Below are 13,496 nucleotides of genomic sequence, written 5' to 3' on the forward strand. Positions count from 1 at the left end.
TCATATTTCCAGCAGATGTTGGATATTCCTACAGGCCGTAGCCATGGCTGATGTTCGAGGCCTATCAAATATTTTTATATAAACAAACGGTATATTAACTGAATTAAAACTATTTACGTAGAATATAGAATATATTTCAGTGAGCAGAAGCAGAGACGGGAGTTGCAAGACGAAGATTGATTGCATTAGAATTTTGAGAAGGTAAGAAAGGAGAATGGCCCGGTTTCTCTATGCTTCAACACTGTTGAATCGAACACGCAAAATAAACGAACGAACTCGCAAAATTAACCCGACGTGGTGAATCGAACATGCAACCTTCGGAGCTGGAAGCAGACGCGCTACCATTACGCCACGGATCCTTGTTTCCTTAATCTTTGGAAGTTCACAGAATCGAGCTGGGCGGAGCTCGCGGCGGCGCTGGGCGGAGGTCGACGAGGGTGGCGGAGCTGGGCGGAAGAATTGGCGGTGGCCGGAGCCGGAAGTTTTTCCGGGCAGCGCCGGAAACCGGGCCATTCTTTTGCCTCGGTAGACTACTCCATTTCTTTTATAAGATGGGCGGCAGCGTGTGCGCGAAGCCTATCGGTTGAGCGAAAGCCATGGAATCGCCTTGCGAATTCGTGGAACTTCCTGTCATTGATTTCTCTCTCCTCCCATGGAAATCTGGAGGCGATGCCCATCACCATGACCAGCGGGAGCTCGAGAAACTGAGAGAGGCTTGCCAGGAATGGGGCTTCTTCCGTGCCATCAACCATGGAGTCGAGTCAAGCCTAGTTCAAACAGTGGACTCCATGGCGCGAGACATGTTTATGCTGCCCGCTGACATGAAAGAGAAAACCATTTCCCCCATTTTCAATACTGGTTATTTCCAGGCCCAGAGGGGTCCCGAGGGTAAAGATTCGCTGCCTGAGAGCATGGTCTTTCCCAACGACAATTCAGTAGATGACATCTCTTCCAAGCTTTGGCCCCACGGAAACCACAATTTCCGGTTGGTTTTCACCATCTTGAAGTTTCAGTTTCTGTAATATTTGCTATTCTTTTGTAAAATCTCAAAACCCATTTCATTTATTAGTTACATTACGGGATATTCGTTATTCGAATCTAAATTTGGCGTACTGTTACAGCGAGAGGATGCAGGAGTACAACTCGGAAATGAGGGAGGTGTCACATGGGATCCTGAAAGTGATTCTTCGCAGTCTGGGTGTTGATGTGACTGAGCACTATTCATCACCGCTCTTTCACAAATCTCACGGTTGGCTCCGCATGAATTTCTATCACAACAAAGACGATCATGATAATCAGCAGCAGCGGCGTTACTCGAAAGCTCATACAGACATCGGGTGCCTTACTATTCTGTACCAAGACGATGTGGGTGGCCTTCAGATCCGAACAAAGGAAGGAGAGTGGATTAATACGAAGCCCTTGCCTGGATCGTTTGTTGTTAACATCGGCGACTGTTTACAGGTGAATCTTTAATTCGACCTCTTTTTCTTAAAGCTAAATTTAGAAATTGTCACTGAAACAAGTGATGGCGATGGTTGGCAGATGTGGAGTAATGGCAGATACCGCAGTGCAGAGCACCGCGTGGTTTATGGAGGATCGGAACGACTGTCCATGGCGTTCTTTCTGGATTTTACAGACAAAGCGGAGATTCGTGCTCCTGAAGAACTGATCGATGAGAAGCACCCTCGAAAGTACATAGGAGTTACTTTTGAAGACTTAAAAGCGTACTTCATGAAAGCTGGCCCAACTCTGGGTGGACCTCCGGCTTACTTTTTATTATAAACAGAAGGGAAAGGTCAGGTCACATTTCGTGAATGGTCTTACTGGTGACCGCATCTATTATTCGAAGTTTTTTAGTTTTCATTTTACCCAAAGTCATTGTATTATCACTGGCTTTTTGCTATATGTATTTAGAGTTATTTTTAGTCTGAGTTTTTGGAAGTTTTTCTAATAAGTTTTTTTGGTTTAATGTCTGATAAGAATTTTTTAAAATCACAAATTTTATAGATAATTTTTGCACAATTTAAATATTTTAAGAAATTTAAATAACACAAATCAACATTTTACCTCAAATTATTTCACCAAATTCCAACACCAAAAATCACACTAAAAACAACTCCTATTTAAAAAGATAAACAATTACAATTAATGTGCACTGTACTCCTAACAACAACTATGTAAATTGATGATTAAATAAACCGAACCCTTTCAACAGCATAATTAGATTCTTTATAATTTATTTGGGTGGTGCGCTGTATAGGGATGACTGATCAACAAAAGAAAATTATTTAAAAATGGTTTGGGATTAATTAAATCAATATTTATTTCAAAACTATTCTAATAGAATAATTAAATTAATATAAAAGAATAAATAAAATATTTAATTTATTAATTTTAAATATATAATTTAAGTGAGTTAATGACTAAGAAAAAGTGTCTCTTCCTAAAAAGTTATAGATTTAAAATTAGAAAAGATTAGAATGTATGCTTTCAGTTAAATAGTTTAAAAAATCTCACAAAAAATAAAATTATATACACCAATTTGATTCATTCTCATAAAAATTTACTATGCTCCAAACTTTTACATATTCAAAATAAAAAATTCAATCTCATCCTACACAAAACTCTATTTATATTTATTCTTAAAAAATAATCTTTTATATTTTTTTAATATATTGATTGAAGATTTCGATCCTACCAAAAAAATCTTTTATATTATAAAATATATTGATTGAAGATTTCGATAATCCATTTTCATATTTTTAATATATTGATTGAAGATTTCGATAATCCATTTTCATATTTTTAATATATTGATTGAAGATTTCGATCTTACACAAAAATCCATTTTTGTTTCAATCTTTTAAGCAGAGCATTAAAAAAATGATGTAAAAAGATGAGAATTCGTGCCTTTCTCTGTCCATGAAGATTATGAAAGATTTTATAATAGTTTTAAAATTAAATTTCATGAAAATTATATATATATATATATATATTAAAATATTGAAAAATGTGTTTATTTTGAAATAGTGTTTTTATAATTGTAATTTAATTATTATTAATTATTAAGTATATGATATTTATAAGTCATAGTATTTGTTGGTTTATGATATTATAACATATTTTATTATAGATTACCAATCTCTATGTTAAAATAAAGGTAAATTTTTGTAGTTTATAATCTTGTTTCATGTTTTTTTAAATATAGGTGAGAGAAAGGTTATATATTAATATTTTTATAATTATTAATAATAATAGTTTAAAATAAAGTTATAATTTAGTTAGTTTATGATTTTTTTTTTAAATTTGGCAATTTGAGATGTATAGTAAAATAAGTATTTTCATGATTAATATGGATTGCCATTTGATTTATATGGCTAGGTAGTTGATAAAAGTTTAAGAATATGTGTATATCTTGATTACATTTTGAGTGAGCTTATTGATTAAGAGTATGTATTTCTTTCTAAGAAGTTACATGTTCAAATCTAAACAGGGTAGAGTATGTACACCATCCTAAAAACAAATAGAATAGGAACACAAATAATAAACAAATACAAGTAATTCTAAATGGTTTAATATTACTCAATCAATATTTATCTTTGAACACACCTCCACACACACATATGTTGTTGATTTAATATTTTATTGTGTCAATATGACTTCATACAAAGCCAGATATCACTCTTTGAACTCAGTCATGTCATAATCTACCACAAGGAATTTACTAATACTAATGGCAATGGACAATGATCGTTTAGGTCTATTAAAATATAAAAACTATTACTGCTAAATTCATAACTACTGAAATAAGCTTAACTGCTAAAAGTAAAAGACATAAGCTACTTGATGAAGTGATTAGGGCGAGATCATGGGCATTGCTACTTGGTAGGGCTAGAGGTTTTAGGCCACATTAGAGATGGCCTTCTATGTGAGCTAGTCGAGAATCTATACATATGATGCAAGATCATTGGTGGCATTGAACTTGTTGCGGTCCTCATGTTTTTCCTTCGAGACCTTGCTTAGGAGTGTTTTTATTTTCCACTGAAGGGTAACAAAATTAAGATATTGGGTATGTCTTCCCATGGTATGCCTAGGGTTAGGAAACCAAATGGCTACTTCATCTTGGATTGTAGAATCAAGGTAGGATTGGCAGTCATTAGTGGTCAAGGATTCATGTTGGCATAGTTCCTTTTGGATTTTTGGGAGTGAGAGAAGTGGAAAATAACTATAGCATTCTGTTCTTGGGATTGAGAGAAGTGGAAAATAACTATAGCATTTTGTTCTTGGGATTGAGCTCGTAAATGGTGGCCTTGAGGACCTTTACCACTAGATCACTAGATCCCTGACAACAACACATCCTCTAATGGGCATGTTATGTTAGACCAGAATAGGCGAAAGCAAGGACGACCCCTAGAAGAAAACTAAACCAAGGAGACGGTAACACATAATACAAAGTAACATGGTTTTCCAATAAAGACTTAGCCTGTAGGGAGGTTTGGAGTAGACTATAGAAAAATGAGATAATGATTTAATGAAAATGGAGGGACTTAGGGCAAGGTTCAATGACCATAAGAAACCAAAAACACCAATACCTAGGCACTATGGAGACTATGAACCAACAACCACCCAACAAAATCTATCAAATTGAAAGAGTTGAAGGAGTTGTAGAGGTTGGACATAGAATGGATTATCAAGCAATGGTCAACCCAATGAACTTGGAAATGCTTTAGGTTGACGACATTCCTTTGACTGTCACCACTCCCCTTGGTCAAGCTTCTGTCGTAGCTGCCAAAAATGTTCAAGGGGTCGCCTCCATTTTTCTACTCCTCTCATGGATGTTTGACATTAGATGTATGCATTGAAGTCCAACATCCCTGGAGTTAGGACTACCCTGTAATGCAACTCTCATAGAGCCATTGCCATAGGAGAGAGATTTCCCCTTAACTAGAGCAGAATCACAAGAATTTCTGCATGACACATGGTTGTGACAGCCAGATTTAAGCTACAAAGGATGTTTCGCACCAGAAATATCTGACCTATGATGGGGGAATGTCAGAGGCACAACAAAAGAACATGGAGTCGAGGTTACCAATCTAGGAGCTTGCAGACAGAGAAGAGGATTACATATGATTGTGAAGGGAATGAATGACACTTAACATGTGTGATTGCAAGGGGTGGGATAGTCATGTCATCCCTCCCTCTAAAATGCAATGGGAGGCAGCCCGGTGGTAGGCTCCCTCCTCGATTGACGTAAATTCTAATACCCCGAATGGGAAAATCACATTATAATACTATTATTGTGTGATATTTAAATTAATAAAGAAGAACAAATACAATATTTAATTTATTAATTATAATTATAATTTTTAAGTGGTTTATAAATATGTAATATTGGATATATGATATATTTTCTCACTTTATCTTTAAAAATGAACTAAACAAACTAATAATTATTTTAAATAAAATATTTAATTCATTGATATTATGAATTTGAATTAATTTTAGATAATGTTAAAATATTTGAATTAACATTAACATTAAAATATAATATATTTTAATATTATATTTATAAAATTATACTATTTAAATTAAAAAATATTTTAAATGAAATAATTACGACTTTAAATTATAGATATCATTCATCAATTTAAAAGTAATCTGAAATATATTTAATAATAAAAAATACAAGATTTTATCTTCATTTCCGTATAATTATAATTATAATTTGAAGTTTATATCAATTTAATTGCTTAAATTACTAACCATTAAGTTATCAATGCATAAGCTCATAAGCTTATAAGGCATGAGAAAAATAGGGCATGAGAAAAATATATACACTTTTAGGTAAAAACCTAATCTGATGCGCTAACTCATTTGATAGGTCACTTCTAGAAACCAATTTCGATGAAAAATTTTTCTCTGTTTTTTAAGAATTAATATGACTCAGTCTCTCTGCAATAATAATAATAATAAATCTTCAAAAAATAACTTTTCACATTCTAGACTAATTTTTGTAGCCTCATCACACTTCTAAATTTGCAATAGAAAAAGCGATCAAGCTATCAACTCAGACTAGAAGGTCCTCCAATAACAGTTTTAAGTCCTAAGGCTTTTTGCATCCTCTGTAGAGTTCCTCATGTTAACACCCTTTGGACCCTTGGGGATAAACAAGATCACTACCAGAATTTTATTGTCACACTATTCAATAAAAGAATTACAAAAAAAATGAATGAACATAACTGTAATGAAAATTCCAGTAACAATAAATGAATATAAACTTGCAGCTACCAATCAAATAAATAAGTCAACTACTTATGGAAAGAAACAATGCAAGTTATATTGAAGAGAAGAAGCCTTACCTTTTCTAGCACACTGACGGAAAGAATTACAGGCTTTGTTAAGAATTACACAACAAAACATGTATTTATTTCGTCATCCAAAGATAAAGAGTACAATGGCCCCTGCATAGCTCTATCCAAACTGCTTAAATGGCTAATCTTAATTAGAATTGTGCTAGAATAAACCTCCAAACTGCTTAAATGGCTAATCTCAATTAGAATTGTGCTAGAATAAACCTCCCATGGCCTCTACAAAGATAGGGGTTACATATTTAAAATTACATTTGAAGAAAAAAGAATAGGAGTTGATGCTCATGCATAATTTCCCCTATATTCATGGATCTCAATGTTCAACTTAGAATGAGTGTAGTTACATCTTGCTAAGTGAATGAAACGAAGGGAAAATGGTTCAATTCTAGATGAGAGAAAATGATGTGGAGCATTTGGGTTGGGGTGGATTAACGAAGGAGTTCAACCACTACCTATATCCTTGGAATGAGTTGACAAAAACTTCGATTGGAGCCTTCCACTTGGATAAAAGAAGATTCAATTTTTTTAATGACTTAGAAGCATATCAACACAATCTCTCACCATATCCATATGCTTAATTTCATTGATAGATGGTTGAAGTATCTCAAACAACAATGCGCTACTGGAATTCTATGTTCACCTATTGTATCTGTAATTCTGTGCAGGGTGTTGTCGAAATTTTATGTATGCTTGTTTCTACCATAATTTTGTGCAAGGTGTTGTCGAAATTTTATGTATATTTCTACCATAATTTTGTGCAGGGTTCTACCATAATTCTATGCAAGGGTGCTACCTAAATTCTAGGTAAAAGAGCTACTAGAATTTTAGGCACACAATGCTATTGGATTTTTGTGTGGAGGTGCTACCAGATTTTTAGGAAGACAACATTACTAGATATTTGCAAGTTGACATAAAATATTTTTATTCTTTCAAAACAATTGTGAATTTGTAAAATCCAATTCAAATAGGGATCAAGACATGGGAAATGATCAAATTGATAATTAGATACTCATTAAACTCTTTTATGGCATGGAATTATGGACCATCTGAAAATTGGACGAAAATGAAAAGGTGATAAGTTCCAATAAGATTTATAAATTGTCAAAGTTGAGGCTCAATATCCCCAAACTCAATCCATTACATGTTCTCATGCATGATATTATTCTTTTAATCCCATTGTATGATGATGCATTTCTTCTTTTTTTACTTTTTTCTTTTCATAATATAAATATATAAATATATATATATATATATATATATATATATATATATAACATTTTGATTAGAAAATATCCTTAATATAAGTGGGAATCCCAAAATGATGCTCTTGTCTAAAAATCAAAGCTTCTAATAATATGTTACAAACTTTAAGAGCGGAGGTATGTTTTGACTTCATCTTATATGGAGTTTAATGGAGTCAAAATGGTGGAGTGAGAAAGCTGTATAATTGGGATTAAATGGAAATTGATAAGGAATGAAATTAAAAGGATGAAGAAAAGTGCTTTAAAAATATTTACTTGCTAAAAATTTGCTCACCCTGTACCTTTAATAGTACATAAAAACTTGAGGAGTGCTAATATTGAAACTCTAGTTGCATAGTTTTCTAAAACATTTGTTGGAATGAAAGAACATGGGCTATAAATCTGCTATGAAAATACATTCTTTGAATGGATGAAATAAAAAAATCATGTTATTTTTTTTTGAAAAAACGTGGAAGTGGTAGGTAAATAGATTGTTGTTTAAATGAGTGGGAAAGGATGGTTGCCTCAAGATCTGTAACAAGAGAATTAATTGTAAGGGTGGAAAAATGTCCCAAATTCACATTGATTCCCTCTTGTTGAAGCAAATCTATCTTTCCTATTTCAACAACCAGACCCTTTTTATTTGAGAAGAATCTGAAGGCTACAACTATTGTGTGAAAATGAACCATGAGGTCTTCGCATGTACCAAACCATGTGGTACAATTTTCAACATGTGAAATAAATGTGCTAATGTTAAGCATGATGAAAAAACATGGGATTAGTGGCCACTTATATATGTCATTAACCAACAAGATACAACCCGCCATTCATGTTAATGAGTGTCAAGGTAGCATAGTACATTCTGCCATGTACAAATGTATAAGATGAATTAAAGTCACCCGGAAAATCTAATTATTAGGAGAAATTAATGCATTCCCTTTTTCGTTAGTGAAGAATACCTCCATTAATGGATGCAAGTTCCAAAGTACTATTTAAAAATAATTAGTCTTGATCCTCAAAGATAATTAGAATTGATGAGACCAAATCAATTTATCAAAGAAGTTTAAAAAGAGATATGAAGAACAATGTTCTACAATAACAACATGTTGTAATAGGAAGAGTAAATTCTACTCATCAAAAAACTGGTTTTCTATTAAAATTTGTGTCTAATTGTACCAAGAAAATGGTTTTCATAGTTATGCTTATTTCTTTCTTTCTCTCCTTTTATTATTGTTATTATTATTATTTAAATAAAAGAATCAACAAGAATAATAAGTAGGAGTGGGAAGGTTGTACATCCACCAACATCTATAATGAATTCCTCCTTGGTCATGAGCATATGATACATCCTTAACTGGTGGTAGTTCACCAAGAAAGAGACTTTTTCTTCATCTATTATTTTGATCTAGGCTAATCCATTATTGAAAACAGTTTCAACTTCATAGGAACTTAACCAACAAGTAGATAATTTCCCTCTAAAATTTTTAAACTTGGAGTTGAAGAGAAGAGTCTAGTCACCCACATTAAATTTCTTATTTTTAATAAATTTATCATTCCCATAGTTCTTTTCTATTGAATGAGAGAGGTTAGATGAACAATTTATTATTTAATTGATCGTAATGGAAAGTGGCATCCACCCATGGAATTTACCCATGGTATTCATACACCCATGGTATTTATCCACCCATGGAATTTACCCATGGTATTGTAAGTGTCATCCACACATGGTATTTACCCATGGTATTGTAAGTAGCATCCACCCATAGTATTTATCCACCCATGGATTTACCCATGGTATTGTAAGTGGCATCCACCCATGGTATTCATTCACCATGTTATTTACCCACCCATTGAATTTACCTGTGGTATTGTAACTAAAAAATGCTATAAGTAGTAAGTCACATTTTGTAAAAGGACAAATTGTCCACCACAATGTAGATTTTACAATTATTCTCTATTTTAATAAAATGTTTCTTGGTGGTTTTTTTACTATGTGTTCTCATATTTTTATGGCATTTCTCCATTAGAATGAGGGTTTGAAGCACAATGATGAATGAAACACACAGAAACACTATTTAGTAAACTTAATGCAAGTTTCACAACTTACACAAAGCATTTCAAAAGTTCAAAATATCTCATTTGAAATTATTTTTTGTTAGCTCGAATGGGTTTTTTATGGAATTTTATTTCGTTTCCCACTTTGAGATATATGAGCATTTGAAGTTACATATGTGAGGAGTCTTGCACGGTCATGTGCACCATGAGTTTTATGAATCATTTTATCATTCCATAGGTAATAAAAGTTCAAGTGTATTATATAAATGGAAATGTCACTTCAATACCTCAAATGGGTCTTTGACATAATTTGATTTCATCACCTATAGAAGAAGTTATCAGCAAGAGGTCTATTGCTAGAAAAAAATTAACGTGAAAGAAACCTTTACAACATCTCATTAGATGGGAGAATCTACTAGACAATCAACCATACTTTTACCAACCAGACTGAGAAGCATCACGGTTACGGGTGACCCACAAACCTAAGGTTATGACTCAACTGTACAAAACCCTTGTAATCGAAGTCCATTTTCTAGTCCCCACATTGTTATTATCACAGTTGGTCACAAGCATTACATGATATCTCTATCATCAGATACTCATTTATCATGGTTGAGTCATCTACAAGCCCATTCTTTAGAGAAGTCCACCTGGTAGGTTGCACGCTATTAGTATCATAGTTTTTCACAAGCATTACAGGGTATCTTTATCCTCATATCTTCATTCATAATGGTTATGGGTTAACCACACAAAGTCATTCTCTTAAGTGGCTCTTCATATTCAACAAAGGCTTCTAGGGAGGGAACTTCATGCAATGGGGGCCATTACTTTTAAGGAGGGAGGAATGATCCGAATGGAAAGTGGCATCCACCCATGGTATTCATCCACCCATGGTATTTATCCACCCATGGAATTTATATTGGGTGTGTGTTATGTTATTTCCACGACTAGGCCCACGCGCAGAGTGGGGGGTTAGAGGGGGGGTGATAGCCCCCCTGTCGAGGGGTTTGAGGGGTCCGATAGCCCCCCTCTACGGGGTCTGAGGTAGCCCCTTCAAATTTTTTTTTTTTGGATCCTATATTAGGTGGGTAGACCTACCTATGGTTTTGTGCATGGGTTTCACACTTGGTTTTGGGCATCATGGTTTTCTGCCCATGGTATTTTGTAGATCCGATCAAGGGAACTACGCTTATGTTCTAATCCAGGGTTAATGGATTGGGGTTTATGAATGTTTTGACATGTATATTTATGTATTGTAACATTGAAAGGAATATAATGAAAAATCAATCTGGTAGTCTCAGTTTTGGGATCCAGGGGGAAATCTCTATGTATATCTATTTTATGTTTTATGCTCTTGCCATTGTTTATTTTCTATTTTTAAGAATTCGTTTGTAGGTAATTTATGTACAAGGTTAAAAACTACAATTTACCCATGGTATAATAAGTGGCATCCACCCATGTTATTCATCCACCCATGGTATTTATCGAACCATGGAATTTACCCATGGTATTGTAAGTGGAATCCACCCATGGTATTCATTCATACATGGTATTTATCCATGGTATTCATTCACACATGGTATTTACCCATGGTATTGTAAGTGGCATCCACCCATGGTATTCATCCACACATGATATTTACCCCCCCATGGTATTTTAAGTGGCATCCACCCATGGTATTCATTCACCCATGGTATTTACCCATCCATGGAATTTACCCATAGTTTTGTAACTAAAAAATGCTATAAGTAACAAGTCGCATTTTGTAAAAGGATATATTGTCCACCACATTGTAGCTTTTATAATTATTCTCTATTTTAATAAAAAGTTTCTTGATGGTTTTGTTTATTGTGTGTTCTCATATTTTTACGACATTTCAATTTTTCAAATCCCCCCCTCCAAAGATCAGGATCACTAATCTTATCTAATTAATTAAGCTACATCATCCTTTGATGATCTCCATTTGAAAGGTTAATTCCAAACTGGGCTATAATCCCCAAAGTTTTAACATAATTTATATAGGGAGAAGAACTTGCTTCCCATAAACCAACTTGTAAGGTATGGATCTGTTAGTATTATTCCATGTAGTCCTTTAAGCCCACAATGCATCAGGAAGTTGATCTCCCCAATCTTTATGATGATTACGAATTATCTTTGTCAGAATGGTTTCTAGCACTTTATCGGTGGAATCTACCTATCCATTAGTTTGCAAGAGTTAAGGAGAAGAGGTTTTATGCTTGATCTAGCACTGCTAAGTAAGGGATTGGATGAGTTTGGATGTTAATTTCATCCCATGATATGTAACAATTTTTCTAGGCATATCGAATTGAGTGAAATATCTTCATAAATAAAATTTCTAGCTGTGTATTCATTAGATTTTAATAAATCGTTGGATTCTACCCATTTAGTAACATAATTAGTGCAAATAAGAACATATATTTTCTTTCTCGACTTGGGATTTATAGGTCCAACAAAATCCAAAGCCAAATTTTAAAATTATTCAATAAGTACCTAGGGGGCAATCTCATCTTATCGGCTAGTATTGGTTGACATAATCTTTCATGAATATCATAGCTTGTAACATACTTCTTGGCATCCTTAAAAAGGCTTGGCCAATAGTATCCTAAATGAAATACTTGTAAGCTATCCTTTGGTTGGAAAAGTGTCCTTTGCATGGTTTGGCATGGCACAATTTCAAAATACGAAACATGTTGTCCTCTCAAATGACTCTATAGATAATGAGATCATATTCGATTAAAAAAATATCACCATTGACCCATGAGTAGGTGGTAGTTGACCTGAAAATTCTTTATTTCTCCCTCAATGAAAAATGTTGTGATAGTTTTCTGGTAGCTAAGAAATTAGAAATATCTACAAATCATAAAGAGTAAGTAGACACAAAAGATGAATGTTCATAAAGAAATATGTGGCATGTACAGGAATAATTTTAGCTTTATTATAATTTCTAGAAAGAAAATATACAACCAAATTTACCTTACTAAGGTTGTTTACAACGGTGACATTAAATTCCTACAACAACAAAACTCATCCATTAATCCTATCATTAGTGATTGTTTTGTTTATTAGATGATGAATGGTGCAATGATAAGTGTGAATGAAAGTTTCATATCTATTAATTTGATTCTAAATCTTCTTAATTGTATGCAAAATTGCTAATTTTTTTTTGAGTAACAGTCTAGTTAAATTCATCAAGTGCAATATTTTTACTAACATAGTAAGTAACATAATAAGACTAGTTTTCCTTCTGCACTAAAACAACCCCAAGTGCGGTATTAAAAGCGTCCACAGAGATGTGAAAGTGTAGGGCCCAATTTGGTCCTCTCAACACAAATGTAGCAAGAATATTTGTTTTTAAGATCTCAAATGTAGATTGACAACAATTATCCCAAGAAAAATTAACATCTTTAGAGAGTAACTTAAGAAATGGTGCAACAATTCTCATAAAATGTTAAGGGAAGCTTATGTAATAATTGGCAAGACTAGAAAGTTCTTACTTCCTTTTGAGTTGTAGGATTTTGTGATCTTTGAAAGTACTTATATCTTTGACATATTTAGATCAATTGTTGTAGTAGAAATAATATGTCCAAGAGAAACACCTTTAGTTAACATCTATGAATTTTTACATGACTCAAACTAATGTTAGCTTATTGACATCAAATCAAAACTTTTCAACATTATATAATGCCTCCTAAAATAAATCATAATAAAAGTAAAGTAATCCATATATATCTCAACACAACCATGAATTCAATATGAAAAAAAAAATTTGTAACACTACTCTCTGAAAGGTGGTTGAAGCATTACACAACTG

General features: G+C 33.3%; 1 protein-coding gene across 1 annotated transcript; it reads left to right on the forward strand.

Moving 5' to 3' along the window:
• Window positions 1-543: 543 nt before the first annotated feature.
• LOC149153331 (C4-beta,C20-epoxidase-like) lies at window positions 544-1,926 on the forward strand. Its single transcript, XM_089440636.1, has 3 exons — window positions 544-985; window positions 1,122-1,461; window positions 1,543-1,926. The coding sequence occupies exons 1-3, from the start codon at window positions 597-599 to the stop codon at window positions 1,780-1,782; spliced, it is 969 nt and encodes a 322-aa protein (XP_089296762.1). The 5' UTR covers window positions 544-596; the 3' UTR covers window positions 1,783-1,926.
• The last annotated feature ends 11,570 nt before the right edge of the window (window positions 1,927-13,496 follow it).

The sequence above is a fragment of the Pinus tabuliformis genome, chromosome 9 (assembly GCF_031772625.1).
Source record: "Pinus tabuliformis cultivar Carrire ecotype Pingquan chromosome 9, CPIR1, whole genome shotgun sequence".
Classification (NCBI taxonomy): Eukaryota; Viridiplantae; Streptophyta; class Pinopsida; order Pinales; family Pinaceae; genus Pinus; species Pinus tabuliformis.